We start from the raw sequence: 20,821 nt of genomic DNA, 5'->3' as shown, positions 1-20,821 counted from the left end.
ATTACTAGGTCTAGGGTCAGTGTTTCCTTTTTTTCTTTAAAATCTGTTTTTTGAGGGTTGAATCATTCGTTTAGTAGTTTTGTGGATCCACAAGTATAAGACCGCTGGATAAATATGGAAAACAAACCTGTTTTCAGAGAAAAATGGCATTAAAATGACAGAAATCAAACGGTGCGTTCTTAATGGTAGAAAGCAGCGCTGTAGTTTGTCGACGTGGGATTATTACTAGTTTCTCTCATTCTCCTGGATCTGCTCGTGTCAAACCAGGATGCTCTTATTTGCATCTTACTCCCACAACGACGTCCTCTAATCCGCTCTTCAACCCTTCTCCCCCCCCCCATCGCTGCAGACATCAACCTGAACTCGCCCAACAAAGGCCTGAACATGGACCGCTCAGACCACCTGGCTGACGTCCAGGTGGAGGGAGCGGCGGGGAGCCCGGCTCACCCTCTTCCTCCCGGCCTGACGGTGGAGGAAGCCGAGGAGCTCCACATCGAGCTGACCAAGGTAAACCCCCGCTGCAACCCCAAATCTGTTTACAGGGTTCCCCCGGATCCTTAAAAAGTCTTAAAAGGCATTGAATTCTGTATTGTAAAACTAAGGCCTTAATTGGCATTAAAATGTCTTAAATCAGTCTTTCTTAGGTCTTAAAATTGTTACCAGGTCATAAATAGGATTTTATTTTTGTAATCCTTACCAAACAGTAAAATAGTTGACACAATTATAATTTTTTGAATTTACCAAACGGCTCAATGTAATCATTATTGGTTCCGTCTCAATAGCGGAACCAATAAAAACTGTTGCGGCCGGACCATAGCTGCGAAAAACAGTTGGCACTGATTTATAGTTTATTTTAGTAGGGAACAAAACAAAGTTTGTGAATTCAGTTCAGTAGTTGTTAAAAATATATCTGTAATTTGTGTTTTTTTTTTTTTTTAGCTTTCTTCCTATATGGAATGTTTTGCAAAATTTTAAACATGTCTACTTGGCCAGAAAGTAATGGTTTATGTGAAAATTAACATTTGGGTAAAGTTGTCGCAACCAGGTTTGTCTTGTTTATCGTGAAGTTGGTCTTAACTTTTTATTTCAAGTGGCATTAAAAGGTCCTAAAAAGTCTTGAATTTAACTTGCCTTATGCTGTAGGAACACTGTTTAATCATTTTTCTTTTTACAGACGGTAAATTACTTCTTTTTTTTTCTCAAAATAAAAAAATGCTTTAGGATTTGAAATAGTTAAGGCTGTTAAAAACATCCACCACCCTTCATTAATGGGGATTATGGACACAGTTTAGAGCTGAGGTGCTGAGTGTCTTTTGTGTAACGCTCTTAAGCTGCTTTCTTAGAAGAAAAAGCGTTGAAGGTTTCTCAGAGTTTGGAGAGCTTTTTAGAGGCTAAAAGCTGTTCTAACGTCAGGAGTTAACGTTTCTGTCAGATAAATCCCACCTGGAGCTCGCTGTTCGCTTTCTTCTCCCTCAGGTGGGCGTGAAGGCTGAAGTCTGACGGCTAAATTCATCTAAAAGCTGTTGAATGTTTATTCAACGGAAGGTTTAATCACCAGAAATAAGAATTGATATTAAACGTTCAGGTTTTTAATTTTGCACTTTAAGAAATTTCCTCTCTTCCACATCCATGAAGTTAGGAGCAACTCTCCTTCTTTTTCCAGACTTCAGCTGAATGATGCTTTAATTGGCCTGTTTTCCTGGTGATCCTGATGGATGAGTTTTGTGTTTTCAGAGAACACCGGTAGAACTTTATTATTATTTTTTTTAAGGTTTGTGGTTCTCACAGTCACTACCTGGACTGAAGAAAGGTGAATGTGGCTAAAACGTCTTCGCTGTTCCTGAGAATGTATACCTCAGTGTAAAAGCGAAGAGTAAATGCAGCTCGTTAGATATTACATCAGCGTTTTACCTGGAAAACTGACTGATGGCGGTGATATCTACAGTAATGTATGCTCCAGGGTCTTAAAGGCGTTTTTTTTTTTCCAGCTCATATGCTCTGGTTAACAGCAGAAATTTCGACTGATCTTTGTTTTATTTTGACATTCGGAGCCCCGGAGGTCTGGAGGCCCTGAAGCAGGAGCTGCTCCGGGTTCTGACCTCTGCTGTGACCTTTCAGGTGGAGGAGGAGATCAACACCCTGCGCCAGGTTCTGTCCGCCAAGGAGAGGCACGCCTCGGAGCTGAAGAGGAAACTGGGCCTCAGTCCGCTCAACGAGCTCAAGCAGAACATCACCAAGGGCTGGCAGGACGTGCAGACTTCCCAAGCGTACGTATGCCTGCCGAGCTCCGGCTGGGGGGGGCCTCTTCAGTCCCGCCGGGTCAGAACCGGTTACCCCGTCTCTCTGCTCCCAGAGGTTTTAGTGTGTCTGAAGTCAGGACACCGTTGGCTGGTAAACAGATCATTTTAATATCTACCTCTCCTTTTAACGCCCTGTTCTATCCAGGCTGATAACTGCAGGAAAAAAAAAACACCTGAGGGTGTTTCAGTCTGCACTGGTTGCTTTTCAGCAATTACTACTTTCTCAGAAATCCTTTTCTACGCATTGAAGTTTTAAGTATTTACTCGCCGCGCTCCGGTGCAGCTGTTTGGGTTCATTAACACGTCATTGTGTTAAAGAAGCGCCTCCATGTCCCACGTTTTGTTGTACATCCTGCGTCGGTACTTTAGTAAGGAAACGGGGACCTGTGGCCGTTTGCAGGAAAACTTTTGGTCCCCGACTGCTGCAGGGAGAAATGCTGGTGAGGATTCTCAGTCAATCCGGTCACGATCAGTCCAAAAAAAAAAGTTAAAATCACAAAACAAAACGTTTTTCCAAAGTTTGAAGACGTTTCGCTTCATATCCAGAAAGCTTTCTCAATTCAAACAGTCTGATTTATCCCAGAAATCTGACTCTTAACGGCAGAACTAGAACAATTATTTGGTCCAATTTTTCTATTAAAACGACACGATAAGGCCTGAAATCTTTCCCCCCCAAAACAAAGTTCTGCCATCAGATTATTGCTTTTTATTTGCGGTGGGGAACCTTTGACTCTGCAGCTAAACCTCGGTTCCATCCTCTGCAGCTGAAGGCTCCACAGCAGAGTTCTGCATGGATTAGGGCTGAAACAGTAAATCTAGACTCTGGGTTTATGGCTACATCCTCCAGATGAGCTCAGACTAAAGCTGTCTTTGTTCGGGATCTGAACGGTTTGTTGTAGCAGCGCAGGTTAGCCTCCCCCCCCCCCCCCCCCCAGTAGCTTAACGCGCTCTTGTTTCTGTTTCTAGCTATGTGAGAACCTCAGAGAAACTGGGCGAGTGGAATGAAAGGGTTACCAGCTCCGATCTGTGAGTCCAGGCACTGTTTGCTGCTCGTCTCACCGGTGGCTTCTGCTGTTTGCTCTCTCACGCTCCGACTGGCGCCCACCCCCCCCCCCCCCCCCCCCCCTGTCCTCCTCTCACCTCCTAACCACGTCTGCAGCCATAGACATCATAAACGTAGACGCCTCGTTAGGTTCTGCCTCTGCTGCGGATGTGTCAGAGTGTCCGCCATGTTGAATGTGGCAAATCTGCACTTAGTCTGAGTCACTTAAACAGTATCAGGGGGAGTTTAATCTGAGAATGTACTTTATATTTGTAATATTTTTATTTTTTCGTATCACTTTGGCTTCATTCTCTTGACTTTATACTAGTAAAGAATAAAAAGAATCTAACCTGGCCCTATTACTCCAGGACTAAGATAGTTCTGCCAATTCTGGAAATGTCCCCCTTAATTCTCATAATGACGTTTTTCTCATAATATTACCACTTTTGTCTCTTTTTTTTACTTTATTGTCCTAGGACTTTTTTTCTCATATTAGTAACTTTCTCTTTAATACTCCCCCAAAACGTCTGTTCCTAAACGGTTGGTACATTTCCACGCAGCACAGGAATGAGGCATCTTCTCTGATCCACGTTCACTACAACAGAACTTAACTTCTTTCTGCCACACACAATATGGCGGTGACGTACTAACCTGCGCCCAACCAGGCGTCTACGTATATGTTGTCTATGTCTGCAGCCGCTAACGCTGCGGCGCCGGCCGCCGTTTTAACACCGGGGGGGCTGAGGTGTGGTGGATAAATTCAACAAACTAAAACTGTCACTGGCTTAAAAACTAAATATATATTCACATCAAGTAAGGGGCATAGAAAGCAGGTCTCACCATGACGCTGAATCAGTGTTTCTCTGCAGCGAGACGACCCCATCGCCCCTAAATGCTGCCACGGGAGCCGCGTTGCTTATGTCCAGTCCACTCACTAATTTAACTTTTTCTCATTTGTGCTTTTAAGGCCGCCGTCTTTGTGCCGCCTGACCTAAAAATCCACAACAAGACGTCTTTAGCGGCAGACAGGCTCAGTTCTTAGCATTAGCGACACGGCTAGCCGCCAGGTTTGTTGATGTGACCGCGGCATGCCAGGAAATGGGGTTAAGACGGAATCCTGGACATTTAAAAATAAAATAAAACCTCGTTTAGACTAATAAAGATAATAAATCAAACGGAGACGATCCAGGGGTGTTGGGGACGACCGCTGCAGAGCTAATTCACAGGCTGTTTCTAAACCTGTTAAAGATGTCGGCGTCCATCTGTGGATTTTTTCTCTTAGGAAGACAAGTTGGTCAGTACTTCTGCACTTCTAATGTGATATTGAGTTTTTTTTGTTTTTGTTCCAGTGCTAATAATAACAGAGCCGGGTCCATATCTGACTCGCTGAATCAGCGTTTTTCCCCCTGTGGCCTGTGACTCGGCCGTTTGCTCACTAACTGGGAGCTCTCCTCGCACGGCGGCAGCTCTGGACGTCTGCTGTGCTGTGAAGCCTGGAGAACATTTGTTTGGCCTGTTTCCATGCTGACTCTGTGCATAACTTCCTCTCTGAACCGTTCGCTGTCCGATGTTTGGAGCTTTTCCTGCTGCCTCCTGTCTGCATGCATAACTGGCTGGGAGCCGTTCTGGTAGCGGACCGTGTTTTTTTTTCCAGCAGCCGATTAACAGCACTCATCGCTACGAAGCGTAAATTGGTCTCCGGACGCTAAAACGTCCCAGATCATTTCGTCTAAAGGTTATCTGTGTCCACCTGCAGGCAGCCTGGCCTTAAATGGCTAAAGTGGCGCAGACGACGCCTCAAGGCTCCTGTGGCAAACCTGAACTGAACCCAATTAATTTATGTTTCTTTATTTTTATTAGTGAAAAAAAAAACGCAATAAAATGTTTTCCCTTCTGTTTTTTTGGCAACCTTAGTTGTAGAAAATTTAAACACTTGGAGAAATCAGGCCTGGTAAACATTATAAGATAAGATAGGCTTTATTGATCTCACATTGGAGAAATTCACATGATAATCAGGAGCCATTGCAATAATCCTGAAAGCTGAATGTCTTAAGTGCAAATTGTCCTTTTAATCAGGGATCTTTTGGCTTATTTGTGACAATAACTTTAAATTTGACAGACATTTGACAGAATTTGACAGACATTCGACGCAGTAGTCCTGATGCCCTTTTAAAGCAGACATGTCCAAAGTGCCCCCCCCCCCCCCAAATCTGCAATTGAAGAAAAATTTGGTCCGCCAGCACTGGTGGCTGATTATAGATGGAAGATTTTAGTTTTTAATTAGGGCAAAATTATTAGAGAAAAGTTAAAATCCTATAATTGTAAATGTTCAGTACAACACAAAGTATTCATCTTTTAATTAACTTTTTTAATTTCACAGTAACATCTATCCAATGACATTTAATTACTCAAATGCAGACTTTAGTGCATTAAAATCTGCTCTGAATTCAACTATTAAAACTGGTTAATTAAAGAAAAAAATGTTTTAAAGAATATCTGGCACATTTTATCATTATAGCAATATCATGGATCGCATTGTGCTTATGGTAAAGAACTGCCTGGGGTGCAACACGTGTTGGCTGATATTTAAGCACCCTACATTCAACAATTTGTTGTTTAGTTTAACATAAAAAGCCTGAGAAGGTAAAGAGTTGTTATAGTTGATAAACTACAGCTAAGTTGGACAGAATATGTGTTTTGAGATGGAAATTCTGAACGTTTTTGTGATTTTTGGAGCTAAATAGACGACTTGTTATCTGGGGTCTATGTTTGCTACGGTCCTAGAGCAGAAAGACGTTAACGATCACGTCGTTTTCTGCATTTGTCGTTATCGCAGCGGTTACCTGTAGCTGTTCCTAATATTGTGCGGCCATAATTAGGACCCTGAAGAACCAGCAGCAACGTTTTAAAATCAGTCCTGTAACGAGCAGGAAGCCAGAAAATGGAGTTCTGCGCTCCAGTTCCAGCCCAGCAGCATTTTTTTTATTTTATTTATTTATACAAACTGCAACCAATTACAGTAATCTGGGCCAGCTGATGTAAAATGTGGATCAGTCTGTCAAAAGGTTTAAGTGTGGTCGGAAGAAAAGCTCAGAACTGATTTGCCTTGTGAGCGTAAATAAGCGCCAGGATGCGCCGGATTCCTGCCAGATCTCCTTAACGCCACGACCGCCGTCCTCATCCGGGCGTTCTCACACCAGCGAGACAGCCCAGCGGCAGAATTTGAGACGCCTTCCTGACACCCCGGTGGGATCTCTGCATAAAGAGGAGCCTGTCTCTGCGCTCGCACCACAGAGCTGTCAGTCACGGCCAACGTTTGGAGGCTGTGCACGCTGACGCCGTTCCTCCGGAAGAAGAGAAGCCTTTGTCTTTTATAGCTCTGTGAGGGTTGGGTTGGTTTAGCTTGATGCTGGATTCTGTCTGCGCTGAAAACCGTTCATAATCTGCCAGATTGAAAGATAAACTGAGTTTTCCCCGCCTGATTTCCACCTCCTGAAGCTGGAGGAAATCTACCAGGCAACGACTGAGTCCGCTCTGTCAAACTAGTCGTCGCTCAGGAAAACCAAGTTGGCCGATTCTTCATTCTGTGTTTGCCGTTAGGAAAAACTATGGCTGGCGTCTGTTTGGAGAGAAATGTAGGGCAGGAGAAGCAGGCAGGCATGAAACCCTTTGTTTGCCACCAAACACCCCCACCCACCTATCCACCCACCCACCGGCCGCCGGGACCGCGCAGCGACAGGAAGTGTGTCGCTGTCCGTGACACGCGTTCTCCCTCCCAGTGGCCAGACGGGCGGCCCAGACCGGACAAAGTGGGAAAGGAGGGAAAGAATGAGAGAGAGAGAGAGAGAGAGAGAGCAGGACGGAGGAGGGAAACGGGCCGGGTCACATGATCCGCTCACAGAGACGGGAACCCAAACACACACGGCAGGCAGGAGAATAAGCTGTTAAACACTTTCTGCATGTAGCTGGGTCAATTAATCAAACAGTTTTGATAATTATCATAATGCAGTTTTAGGTTAACAATCCAGTTTCTAAGGTGGCACCATTTGTCTGTACGCTTCAATCAAGTAAATTTTACTTTGGTCAGCAGGGAACGATGTTCTTCAGGCTCGTAACCCGATAACTCCAAATATACCATATTTGATCTCTACCTCTTCAAAGAAGTCAGGATTTTTCTGAACGATAAATTTTTTTTTTCTATGTTTTTATTTTTTTTTTAGCAACCAAAAAGATTTTCTTTTGTAAAAATGTGAAATTTCCTCACAGTTCCTTGTATCAGGCTTTAAAGGTACAAATCAAATGGTATTATGTTCTGAAACATGAGGCTTTTACGCGACTGGAGATGTGGTTGGATTTATTTCAATGAGTAAAGTAGTATAAGCAGCTGGATTAATGGATTTAACAGTAAAAGCACTTGGAAACAGTCAGTGTTGATGTTTAGAGGGTTTTCAATGAGATTGTGGTCATTTTAAGTCACCTTGAAGTAGGGCTGGACAATAATTCAATAACGATGTATATTGATTGATAGATGTATATTGATAATAGGAAAAAAATGGTCTAAAAATTCAATAGAATAGGTTTTCCTTCCTTTTGCATTCTAGCCATGTAGATTAATTTTAGACATTATTCTCCCAACCAATCACAATTCAGACCCAGGGTTCTCTGTCACCAAGCTCCGCCCCCTTCAAAGTTGAGAGAGCACGTTTTTTTTTTTCCTTTCCAAAAAACTAGCTGCTTTGGTTAAAAAGTTTGTTGAATCAAGTTTGAATTCAGTGGTTAAAGTACATGTGTTTGAATTTGTTGCTAATTACTGATATCAATCAATATGATTTCTGTTTTATCAATATGTTTTTATTTTTTTTTCTATATCGTCCAGCCCTACTTTGGAGTTGTTTTGATATTTAGACAGCCTCGTATACCTGAAGGCAGCACGAGGCTGTAGGCAGTTTGGTCCCAGCGGACGCTCCAGGTAGCCAATCAGACGTCAGCTGATCTTTCTCCAGCTTCGGTGATGTTTACGCTCAGTTTGACGTTGTTTCGGGTGAATAATTCGGTTTAGAGCACCACTAGCTGCTCTAAAAGCTTCAGGTGTGTGCTTCATTATCTGGTCAGGTAAACATTTTCATTCTTTACAGCTCCGCTACGTTTGTGAGATAATTAGGTGTATTCCTTTTGCACGCTCCTGCCACCCAGCCTCACGCCAACAGGCTGCGTAGGTCAGTGGGGGATTCCCTAATTAAACCCGAGCTCAAACATTTCTAAGCGATATACTCCTCTCCTCTATTCAGATTGTTTTTCTCTGGAACCGTTACGGCACAGAGGCGGTCAGTGGGACATTTCTCTGCTGTACTGTAAGCCGCATTGTGCTGATGCTGGTCTGAACACAGAGGCCTTGTCTGCTGCTGAGCTAAAAACATTTCTTCCATTCGTATTTGTGCTAAAACCAGGAATCAGGATCAGGGTTCGTTATAGTTTTGGTTTTCAGTATCTCACGGAGGACTAGAGTTCCCAGCATCCATTTATACTAAATGTCACATCATCTGACTTCAGATTTTGCCGCTTTTATTCACAGGTAACGTGTCTAGACTCGCTGAGTGTAATGAGAGGCTGGACCTTTTTTGTTTGTGTTCTTGTTTTTATGCAAACAAAAGGCAATAAATGGTGTTTTTGTCCCGTTTCATCGCTCCTCGTTAATGAGCCGAGCTAGTCGGTACTTTGATCTGCTAATGCTGAGAGTGCTGGAGCGTTACTGTGGGAGGGTTTTCCATCTAAAACATTTTTTCAGCTGTTCCGCTTCACTTGCCTGTCTTATCTTTTTTGTCCTCCCGGCTTCCTGTAAACGTGGAGCTGGTCGGACGGCTCGTTTATTTATCACGCGGTCAAAGACCAACAATTATCTGAAGACGGGACACTGATGGTATTTGGACCCGGAGGACAAACGATGCTTGCAGAAATCTATCGACAGGTTTTATGTCAAAACTTTACTACACAGCAGTTTTATTCAAAAGCCACAGTTTCTAATCTCTGCATTCACTTTAAGCAACCATGGAAAGGACATAACTTTTAATGCAAAGTGTTGTGGGAACAGGGCTCTGTAAAGAAAGAAGGGTCCCTCAGTTTTTAACCGAAGCAGAGAAGCAATGTCAGGGGTGTGATGCTTTTTTTTTCATGATGACAAAAGGGTTATGAATAGTGATACTGGCCCAGATTTCCATATAGATTTCTATTAGGGTTGTCTCGATACTAAAGTTTCTAAATCAAACAAATACTTGACACACAATACCATTTTCAGTATTGTGGCAACATTTTTTTTTTAAGGCTTTATTGTTTTGTTTTTTTCTGGTTTAAAGCAATAGATATGATTGTATACAACATGAGAAACGTAACTTTAAAGGAGAAGTAAAAAACTTACTGTGGAAATAACCAAAATTATTCTCATTTGTCATCCAGGAAGTAACATTTCCTAAAAGCAACCAGTCCTCTCCGTCAACAACGTCTTAGTCACGTTTTTCTCCTTTCAAACCTGGGGTCCGTTCTTCGTACGTTGCTAACTCAGTTAGCAGGATTTCATTGTTGACGATTTGGCATGATCTTGGATCGTTTGGTTCTTCGAAAGACATCCTGCACTTGTTGTCATAGCAACATGTGCGCCAGCTTAAACCTGCTCCAGAGCAGGCTTATTTCATGTAAACAAGATTAGATCACGGCTGTATAAGCGGAGGAGATGGGAAGTCTGCCGTAGCCATGTCCATTTTTACGACTGCAACCTGTTGCGGAAGGTGCAAGAATAATTTGCAGAGTTTTTCGAATTAATCGCGTATTGCGCAATAGACAGGATCCTTTAGCGCAGCGGGACAGTGTAATTGTAGAGAGATTTCTCTTGGTGGCTGTTATAAACAGACACACACATCATTTAACAGGGGCTTTTAAAGAGGAAAAAGTAGTGTTGGAGCCATAAATCTAAAATATTTAAGTTACTTGTATGATGGTTTGCTTTTTATTTTTATCCTATAGTAAGAAGATTTGTTCGGGCCATTTTATTGTGAAGTTTAGTTTTACTTTGAAAGGCTTGCTTCCTGTCGAGCCGTATATTGTATTAGAAAAAAACTATGGATGGATTATTTAGACACGGAGCAATACAGTTTTACCGTGTAAACTGTGGATGACTTGGAAAAGGAAAATTTTCATTTTTTATGGATAAAGATTTTTTTTGTTAAAATTCCCAGTTTGCACGGGTCCTTTACTTCCCGTGTCTAAGAAATGACACTGAAATTTGGATCTGTTGCCATAACAAGTGCCTTTTTAAAATAAAGTATAATAATTAAAGGCTAACATTTTGTAGAATATTCTTGTATTTCACTTTTACTTGTCCCCATGTTCTAGTGGGTCCCGTGGAGGCTCTGATATAAAATAACAAAGTAAATATGACATTATTAAAATGCAAACATTCATACTGTAGAAAGTGATAGAAACATCTACCATGGACAGTATTTACGCATTAATTTGTCTGCTGCTTTTTGCCAGCCCTCTCTCCTGGCTTTAGCAGACTTTGAGGTGTTTTAATTAATGACTCAAATTCAGCATAACCTTCCATTAAAAGCTTTTGTTCTGCTGGGAGAAAAACTGTGGGCGTTCTTTGGCCATGCTGAACAGCCAATAGCAGCGCTGCTGATCATTGTTTCTACTATCGATACATTTCCCCTTTTAAACAAACGCATGAACGCGCAGTTGTCTCAGATAACTCAATCCAGCCATACTAATCATAAACAACAGGTGTGTTCAAAGAACCCAATTAGCCGGATCAGGATTAGCCGGATGAAATCATCTTGGATGTCTCATTTGATCTTGGATGTTTTAAGCAACGTACGAAGAACGGACCCTTGGAGGTTCGGTCTGGAACGACTTCGGTTCAGAGCGTAGCTGTATTTACTTCCTGACTGAGGAAGGTGTCATTACTTATTTCTCCTTTAACTTCCCCATTTAGGGTAGAACAAATATTTGGGGGACAATTCAATCCCCATTTAGAGAAATGTATTATTTAGGTGTCCCTTGTTTTGCAAATGGTAGACAAGATATCGCGCTCATAGTGGATGTTAATATCCTTTTATGGATGTAGCTTTGATTCAGTCACACAGTTATGTTATTTTATTATAATTTCTCGCCTTTGATGTACAACTGTGAGCTTCTATTTGCCTGTAAATCTGATGTTATTCAAATTGGATGTTGTTACAGAGACAACAAATTGTAAATTAAACTAAGTTATTTAAAAACTAACATGGATCTGCCCCATTAGCATCGATTAGCTTTACAACTAACCAAAGGAAGGAACAATGGGGGGGGGGGGGGGGGGGTTGGGCTGGCGTTGGCTTATATCAACGGAAGAGTTTCAGCTTCGCTGTTGCAGATCCAGAAGCTTTACTGACTTTTTTATGTTGCTTTGAAACATTAGTGTCGGACCGTTAGCTTGTAGCATTAGCTTAGCATGTAGCATTGTTCGTTACTTTTTATTTTCTTCTTGTCCGTCTGCCTTGTGGGGAAAGTTCCTCTGACTTTGATAAAGAGGCTCCCAGATGTTTTTTTTTCTGGCTGAGCTCCACATGTTAATAGATTTAAAGCAGCAACGTGTACGTTTTGACCCAAGTATTAGCTTAATGTTAGATAGATTAAATGATTTTTCAAGTCAGTATACGACTCTTCGAACAACACCACCTACCGGCAGGATTAGCCTGTTTTCTGGGGGAAACCCTGAATTATCTTTTGACAAATTCATTTTTCAGTATCTGGTTTATTGAAATATTTATTATTTTGACTGGTATGAAGTTTCTGGCTGTACGAAGAAGTGAAAAGAAATGCACGTAGAGTAGTTTAGAAAAAAACAGAGACCATATTTTATTAAAATGGGAGGTAAAGCATGGTTGTCCACAGAAACCATGGTCCAGATGGGAGGAGGAGGAAATATTAGACGTTATTGCTCAATGAGGGGCAAAACAAGTGGCCTGCTGAAATTAGCGAATAAAGGCTGGGCAAACATTCTCTTAAATATTAACATTTATATCGCTGCTCTGTGCTCCTTTTTGTTAATTTTTTTCTAAAATGTACATTCTCACTTGCTCAAATAAAAAAAAAGAGCTGTCTATGATGCAGGCAGATGTTGGGATTTCTCTTAGTTTGGTAGATTTTAGGACCAGTTGAAGACTGCTGTATTGTGACTGTGTGTCTTTTCCTCTGTGTCATTATCCCGCTGTTGTGTCTTCAGATATCAGTCGGCCTCTGCCACTTTGGAAGACATTGCCCAGTCTGAAGCGTGAGTTGATCCCCCCCTTATTTTTATTTTATTTGTGTTCTGCTTAGTAGATGAGCTAAGGTTTCTTTTGGTTTCATTTTTAGGAGCTTTTTTCTGTCATCCTCTTACTGTCCATGCTTTGTATCCTGCTCCTTTTTGCTTCTTTGGACAGGAGGGTCCCTTACTTAACGTGGCTTTCCTTGGGTCTTGGTGTTGGAGGTTATTTTTAAGGGATATTGGTCTTCTTCTGTTGTTGGGAGGCTGTTTTGTTACTGAACAGCAGTTTGACAGCCTGCTGAAGGTCGCTGAGCCACTGGGCTCTGATTTGGAGGATTGTTCCGGATGTCAACAAAACACTGAATCCAGGAGGATACCTCCCAGATCAGATCCTAACTCTGGTTTCCTTTAAGCCACCACGGCACTGCGTCAGTTTTAGTTATGAGACAGCATTAAGGCTCAGCTCACTTATCCAGACATTACCAGATCACAACAAAAAACGGTGGTAGTGGTGGTCTGGGTGGTTAGAGAGCAGGGATGAGACAGAGGAAAGGAATAACTTCATTTTAACAGGAAGGGCAGTCCAGTAGAGCCTCCTACATCTTCCAGAAAAGGAGAACAAGTTTCTTTCAACTCCAGATAAAGAGTCCAACTCAGCGAGGTGTTGATTTAAACTTTTTTGGACGGTAACCTACTGTGGACATAGTCGAGTCACTCCGCTCTAACCAATGCATCTAACACATTTGCCGTCTGAATGTCGCAAACTTGAACTGCGTTGTGTGTGAATGCTGCTTCAGAAACTAACTCGCCTTTTGGTTTTGATCCAGAACTGGAAAGAGGTAAAAAGTGTTTGCCCCCTCAAAGATATTTCTTTTCTGTTTTTGCATTTCTGTCAATGCTTAAAGCTGCAGTAGGTAACTTTTTTTTTGTATAAATGTGTATATATATATATTTTTTTACAGATTTGTTAAAACTGCCACAATGTCCTGACAGTAAAATATGACAGATAATCTGTGAAAAAAAAATTCAGATCCTCCCAGTGGGCTTTATGCTATTGGCAGTAATCCGCCGCTCCCGGGCAGAAACAACCAATCAGGGCACGGAGGAATGTCTGGCCCTGATTGGTTGGGCTTTCGCTGCCCTGGTGTAGAGATGGCAGATTGTTCCTCCTGGATGATTGATATACTAAGGAGACGTCATAATGGTGAACAGAAGACAGCGGGGGGGGGAATAAGGGGTTAATCACAGCAAATATTCAACTTTAACAATGCATTTACATGTTTTTATATCCTACAGCCATAGCTTTACTTGTCTCTTCCTTTATCCTGCATTTCATACAGTTTTCCAGTCATAAACCTCACATTGCAAAAAGTGAACTATAAATAAGTAACATTTTCTTCAAATTGGTGTATTTGTCCATGATTTGAGCAGGTAAATAAGATTTTTGCACTTAAAATAGGAACAACTAATCTCTATCATATTTTTTTCAAGTGTAGTAGATCTAATTGTCTTATTTTTTGGGGTCAAAATACTCATTCTATTTGCAGATAATCTTACATACCTGCTCAAATCAAGGACAAATACACTGATTAAAAAAAATTAAATACTTTTAGTTCCCTTTTGCAGTGCAGATACATTTCAGAGTGGTCAGTGGTTGAACTCAGCCAGTTTCTCTTGTTTGGCTTTAACTCACGATCAGCAGCTCAAATGCCAGTTTTTCTGATTATTTTTCTTTTACTATTCTTTGAATTAGTCAGAACTGAAAACTCCCACTTTTTTTAAATTCTGTAATCACGTTCTCTAACAGCCTGCTCTTCAATGCGCTTTGTTTTGAGTTTGGTAAAAATCAGATAAATGTCGAGCACAGTTGCTCCAAACAGGATAATCTTGTGGTGCCTTTACGTGCCGCTCTACCACAGAACCCACAGCATAGTTTTTACTCCTTTATCCTCTGTTTTAATTCATCAACTGAAACAGAAACTGAGTTTGGTTTCATGTAGCGCATTCGTCACGCCAATATCGGTGGACGCTATAAGTAAAATATCGTGCATTAATGCTGCATATCAGTGATGTTTAACCAGTTGGATGGAGTCTAAGTTAAAGTGAGCATATTTTGGTTAGCAAAAAAAAAAAAGACACTTTATTCAGTTGTGAAATAGTTTGAAGCTATACTTCCCCACAATGGGGAAGTATAGCTTCTCTGTGTGGTTAGAAAAGAATAAATACCAAACTTTAGGTACGCTTTCATTAGTCAACATGTACAAAAATGACTGAAATCTGTGTTGTTAAATAAGGATAGAGAAGGTTAATCTGTAACAATAATGGTTAGCCTTCCAAGTCACACTGAACCAATAAATTAAGAAAAATCTGAAATAATCTGAGAAAACATTAAAGTTTTCATTTCTATGTAATAAAAATAAAAAGCAGCAGTCTCACAAAGACACCTTTTTAAATAAAAAAAACAAAAATATGTATACTTTAGTTTTATTATTCATCCTCCACATTTTGCTGTTCAGGTCTTGCTTAGTTTTTGGTTGGTCAACAGATGAGCAGGAAAGTCTCAGACGTGAACCGAGCAGACTTTTCCCCACTGGAGCAGCAAAACCGGACCCAGAAAAAGATAAAAGGGCTGTAAGGCGATCATGTGACCGACGAGACATTCGTCATGCACAGAAAAAACAGTGTCCCATGATGCATTGCTGCGGAAATAAAAGTTAGAACATTTGTTTCACATCACCCCTCGTTTATTTACCTCCGTCCCTACTGCCACTTTGTCCCCAGGTACTAGAGAAGCACCGATCAGATACCGGCTGAGATATTCACCAATTAGCTGGTTTGTGTACCTTACCAGAAACATGGCAAGCTATACGGTTCACTTATTCATCAGTAGTATCGGCTCAGTATCAGGTATCGGATCGGTGCATCTCTACCAGGTACTAAACCAATGCAGATCAGTTTATTTTCTCTGTTATTAGGGGTTTTCATGAATTATACATATACATTCTCATAAAATAGATAAAATCTCATATCTAATTCACTTTATTCCAGTTGCCTCGTTAAATTTGAGTCAACTCTGTTCAGCCTTTGGAGACATATAATCGATTTTACGTGTTTAACTTTACCCTGGTTCTTTTGTAAACGTCACAGCTTTGCAAATTTACTGTAATAAATTTTTTTTATTCCTCTTATAGCTCACTGATAAACGGATGTTTGACTCCAAATCCTCCGTCTGAGAGCCAACATCGCTAAAATAATTTTTGCTTTGTTTATTAACCTGGATAAAGTCAGATATGTAAACGATCAGAAATACAAAGGTACAAATCAACAGAGCGAAACAGTTTCTGGTTTAAGATCATATTGTTATTGCTGGAGCTGAATTTATAGCTTTGTTGTTTTTGGTTTTTTTTTATGTGAAAATAAATTAAAGCGCTAATGTGCAAAACTTAATTCCAACTTTAATTTAGGCTTAAACCTGCTTTACTAACCGTTTAAATTAAGTTAGAAATAAAAAGATCAGGATAAAATGCATGCAGTGCAAAATAGACCTAAAAATAAGAAGTTTTTTCTAGAAATGAAACTATTTTTCCTTGATTTGAGAAGGAAAATAGGACTATTTGCCAATGGAATAAGATTTTTCCAATTAAAATAGGAACAATTCATCTCTGTCATCTTATTTCAAGTGCATTGGCAATAAATCTTATTTACCTGCTCAAATCGAGGGCAAATACATTAATTTCAAGAATATTTTACTTATTTTTAGTTCTCTTTTTGCAGTGATGGAGACAGAAGAGGATCCCGTCCTTTCAGACCTCTGTTGCCACAGCCTCCTTCATTTTCAGTTCACTCCGCCTTCACCCATTTTACTAATTTGTTTTTCTTTTTGCTCTTCCACATCTGAATGAAAACCCCTCTGTTTTTGTCCCTCACGTCTCCGCCTCCCCCTGGTTTTCCTCCGGCTCCGTCTTGTTTACTCATCCTTGCTCCCTCTGCAGATACAAGAAGACCCAGGAGACGCTTTCTGAGGCGGGACAAAAGACGAGTGCAGCTCTCAACACGCTGGGCACGGCCATCAGCAGGCGGCTGGGGGACATGAGGTACGCCGCAAACGGAGCCAAAATGGCCGACGCGACCACGCCTGCTGACCAGAACAAATGAGAAGAGTTTGAAAGGTTGAACACAAAACCGCCTCTTAGTGCAGAATCATCCGAGGAAGGAACCAAATATTCAAACATGGTTGCAAAACGTCTTCGTGTGCAGTTATGAGGACTTCTCATTTGTTCTTGTTGCAGAAACGGTTAGCGTCTTTGTCTGCTTTCCTACCGTAGTTATTTGTGTTGTAGACCACCTGAGGCATGCCTGCATGCGTAATACAGACGTAGACAATGGTTTTAGTTGGTCTGCATGAGCTTCTGCGCTTAGACACGGTTGCCTGTGTTGCTATTTTCCAAATATTGGCGTTTTTCTAAAAGTATGTGGAGAAAACTAGATAAAAACCCAGTTGATATCTTAACAAAACAATGAGATGTTTTTAAAATGAGAAGGTTCTGCTTTTATTGTAGAAAAAGAGCCGTTTACTTTCTCCCAGCAGCCAGAATACTTTTTTAATTTACTGCGACTGATTGGCTGTTCTGAACACCTCTATCATTCTGGGAGTTTCTTTTTATTTCCTACCAAACCGGTCCCAGCACTAAAATGCTGCGGGTGTTTATTTAGCACCAGCAGCTTGACTCCACCGTCTGTAAGGACTGACAGAAGAAAACCGCTGTTGTCTCAGCGTCCGGCTGCAGCCGGGCCGCTTCAATCAGGACTGTCGCGTCCATTCATTGTGTCTAACAATCTGGGCTTTGTTTCGCTTTTGATTTGTTTTTTTTAATACTGAAAAAATCAGGCGAATAATAGAGTTTTAGATCTCCTCAGAAAACCATGATCTTGGTGCCTCCTTTAATTTTCACTTCACCTATCATGGCGTTTAAGAGAGTTCTTACCGTTACACTAATAGATGTCGTTTTTGTCATAAAAGGCTCTTCCTCTCTCACTTATTTGATTCTTTATTTTATCCTCCTTGTCTTCTTTACTTCCATTTTCACTTACTTCATCCCTTTCCTCCTCGCTTATTTCCTTTCTCCATTCCTCTCTTCCTTCCTTTCCACTATCGTTACCTTTTTTACTTCCTCACTTATTTCCTTCCTTCCTTCCCTCTGTTTTCTTCCTCCTTTCATTGACTCCCTTGCTCCCTCCTCTCTTTCATCCTTCCTTTGTTCCATACCCTTTTTTTACTTCCTTCCACCCTTTCTTCGTTCTGTTCTGTGCCCTTCCTTTCTTCATTTACTTCTTTCCTACTGTTGTCATTCCTTCCTTCCTTGCAGGTATCATGTAAAACCTGCCAATGGTAGAACCATCTCCTGTAAATTCACAGTAAACTTTAATATTAATGTAAATATTATTATGAAAGACTGAGAAAAGTGGAGGAACGTCTGGTTTTAACTGGTTTCCTGGGTTAGAAACTCAAACCTCATTGCCTTGAGTCAATGAAAAAAGCAAATGGCCCGTTTTAAGCGCTGGAACCTGATTGGTGGGAAAATCCATCCGTAGCATCCTGTTAGCGATAACTATCTTTAATCTACAGAGCTGAAAATCTAAAACTTAACTCTGAAACTTGGGAGGGTTTGTCTTTAAAGGCGGTTCTGCAGGTTGGTAGGGCGGAGGAAGTGGTCACTGTTAACGGTGCTGCTTTCAGTCCAGACCTTAAACCTTTTTTATTTTGCTTTCTTGCAGCCAAAAGGAAAAAAGCAAAGAGAGCTTTTGTATGCTTCTTCCCTTTGGGATTAGGAGCAGCATTATTTCAGATCAGTTTCTCTAACGTGATTCGTTCCTGCTGGTAAAGTTATCCTGGTGGCTTCGCTGTGGCGGAACTGGTTCCACAGCAAACAGCTTCTGCTCTTATCGGCGCGGCGCTCCTCTTTCTCCACATCCTCGCTGATAACGCTGATGTGTGTCACCTTTGTGTCGCCCTTTCTGTTTGTCCTGCTGCCCTTTGCCTCACGTTGTCTTCTTGTTTTTTTTTTAACTGCTGCCTCGGTCCCAACGCAGAGCGCTGCCTTTCTCTAATTCCTTTAGGTAAGACTAACTGAGTCGTCCTGAAACTGAACCCTGCTGGTCCACATCAGAGCATTCAGGCTTTTATGAAGCCATAAATGCAGAGCAGAACCGACGCTGTAAAGCCAGAGTTCTGCTCATATATTCTGCATTTTAATCAATAAAGGCTACTAAGCTGCAGCCTTTTAATCTGCCTCTGTATCTCACGCCTTGCTTTGCTGGATAACTCTTGCATTTTCTCCTTTCTTTAATGCTGACAAAGTAGCAACTATTCCATTCGCCACTCCATAAGTATGCCCGCCATGAGGTAAAGTAACGCTGCATAATCTTAATGTTACTATTGATTGTTAAAAAGCTACACAACAGCTTATCTTTACTCTAATCAGTAAGATTAAATTAGTCCTTTTATTCATTAGCATATTTAGGACTCTTATTTTTATTGTATTTTTAATCTTTTTTTAGAATATGAATGTTTTTAGTAATTCTATAAAATTTGTTAGGAATTATTAGTTATTTTAAATCCACTGTATTTTTTATTTCTATACATCATTTTATAATGTATAAAATAAAATGTTATAATTAAAGAAAAAATCTATTCCGTTTTATTTAAATCTGTTTAATTAATGTGCAGTGCCACATTAAAAATGGTGAAAGTGATGTATTAATATTAATAATGTGATTAACTGGTAAAACGGCTCATTATGAAACCCAGAAGGAACTCGATCAAGTTTCCTAACGACCTGAATGTTAAATTAAAGGTCAAAGGTATTTTTAACGCGTACTTATCTGGCGTTTTATTACATTTAAAACATTTCCTATAAGTGCATTTAATCATGAAAATATTAAAGATGTTTTTTGTGATTGCATTATTTATTTATCGGTGTATTTTAGCTTGATAGTTTAGTATTTATTAATAACTGACTTTGTGTTTCTGCTCTTTAGAAACTCTCCAACTTTCAAGTCATTTGAGGACCGAGTGGGGAACCTGAAGGTGAGCAAACTGTCTGTGAAGATTTCCTGCAAACATTTCATGTTTTTATATAAATAAAAAGTGTTTTTACTCCAGAAAAAAAAGAAAATCAGTTCAGAGGTTTCTAAAGTTTTTCTTTTTATCAAAGACAACCGATTTCTAGGCATGAATATTTCCAGAGTTGATCTTTTTAATAGCTTTCTGTCTGACCCGCTGGATCAGAACCTCTGGACCAAATCCGGACCAGTTTGTGTCTTCTCAGACGTTGGACTTGATTGCAGTCTGTTTCTTCTGCATTGTCACTGCTGGGGTTAAGATTGCACTGACCAACACGTTTCCTGAGAAGCTTCATAGTCTTTAGGTTCGGGTGAGACTCGTATCTGAGTCCAAAAGATCCAACATCTAAGTCCCTTTGCCAGCAATATGAATGTTGCTGCCTGAATTAATTAGCCAAGGCTCCCTCGATGAAACACTCATGCCCGTAGTAAATACTCTGCAATAATAGTAAAGCGTCAAGTTACAGAACTGCAACCTGCATAGACGGAAGTCCAGCCAGACATTCCTGAGAAACCAGAGTGTGCAAACAGGCATTTCCAGTAACGTAGAACAGACATCACTTCCCAGCAGGGGACGATAGCCCTTACAGCTTTGGGAAAGAAGCTTTTTAAGTCTGTTCGGTTTTGATGTAATGTTTCTGAAGCTTTTACCTGATGGAAGTGGGACAAACTGCGCATTGTCAGGTGGGAGGGATCAGTTGCAACATGTCTGGCTCTTCTCTGGACTACTGCAGCATAAACAATGTCAAGATCCTGCAGACGACATCCCACAATCTTCTGCGCTGTTCTCAACCCTGGTGCTAAATCCTTCCACTCCTGGACTGTGCAGCTCCCATACCACACAGTTATGCTGATACATAAAATGCTTTCTATTGTAGCTCTGTAGAAGTTTTTTAGCAGCTTAGTGGGAAGTCCAGACCTTTTCAGGTTCCTGTGGAAGAAGAGCCGTCGTTGGGCCTTCTTCACCAGGTGGGAGGTGTTCACAGTCCAGGAGACTGTCCACGCCTCCACCACCTCCCCCTGTATGTAGGGAGGAGGTGTTCAGTCCTCCTGGACCTCCTGTAGTCTATTATTACC

General features: G+C 41.0%; 1 protein-coding gene across 15 annotated transcripts in view; it reads left to right on the top strand.

Moving 5' to 3' along the window:
• tpd52l2b (tpd52 like 2b) overlaps nucleotides 1-20,821 on the top strand; it is a 28,677-nt gene that overhangs the window by 5,184 nt on the left and 2,672 nt on the right. The window contains exons 2-9 of one of the 15 annotated variants that reach the window (XM_021309292.2): nucleotides 350-507; nucleotides 2,119-2,267; nucleotides 3,267-3,326; nucleotides 12,599-12,646; nucleotides 16,615-16,716; nucleotides 18,713-18,739; nucleotides 18,981-19,025; nucleotides 19,661-19,709. In XM_021309292.2, coding sequence (XP_021164967.1) covers nucleotides 350-507; nucleotides 2,119-2,267; nucleotides 3,267-3,326; nucleotides 12,599-12,646; nucleotides 16,615-16,716; nucleotides 18,713-18,739; nucleotides 18,981-19,025; nucleotides 19,661-19,709 — 638 coding nt within the window. The remainder of the gene's footprint in view (nucleotides 1-349; nucleotides 508-2,118; nucleotides 2,268-3,266; nucleotides 3,327-12,598; nucleotides 12,647-16,614; nucleotides 16,717-18,712; nucleotides 18,740-18,980; nucleotides 19,026-19,660; nucleotides 19,710-20,821) is intronic. The other 14 variants (XM_021309293.2, XM_021309295.2, XM_021309294.2 and 11 more) reach the window with 14 other exon arrangements.

Source organism: Fundulus heteroclitus, chromosome 1 (genome assembly GCF_011125445.2).
Source record: "Fundulus heteroclitus isolate FHET01 chromosome 1, MU-UCD_Fhet_4.1, whole genome shotgun sequence".
NCBI lineage: Eukaryota > Metazoa > Chordata > Actinopteri > Cyprinodontiformes > Fundulidae > Fundulus > Fundulus heteroclitus.
Note: the sequence above shows the minus strand (reverse complement) of the source record. Positions and strands in the feature narration are given on the sequence as shown.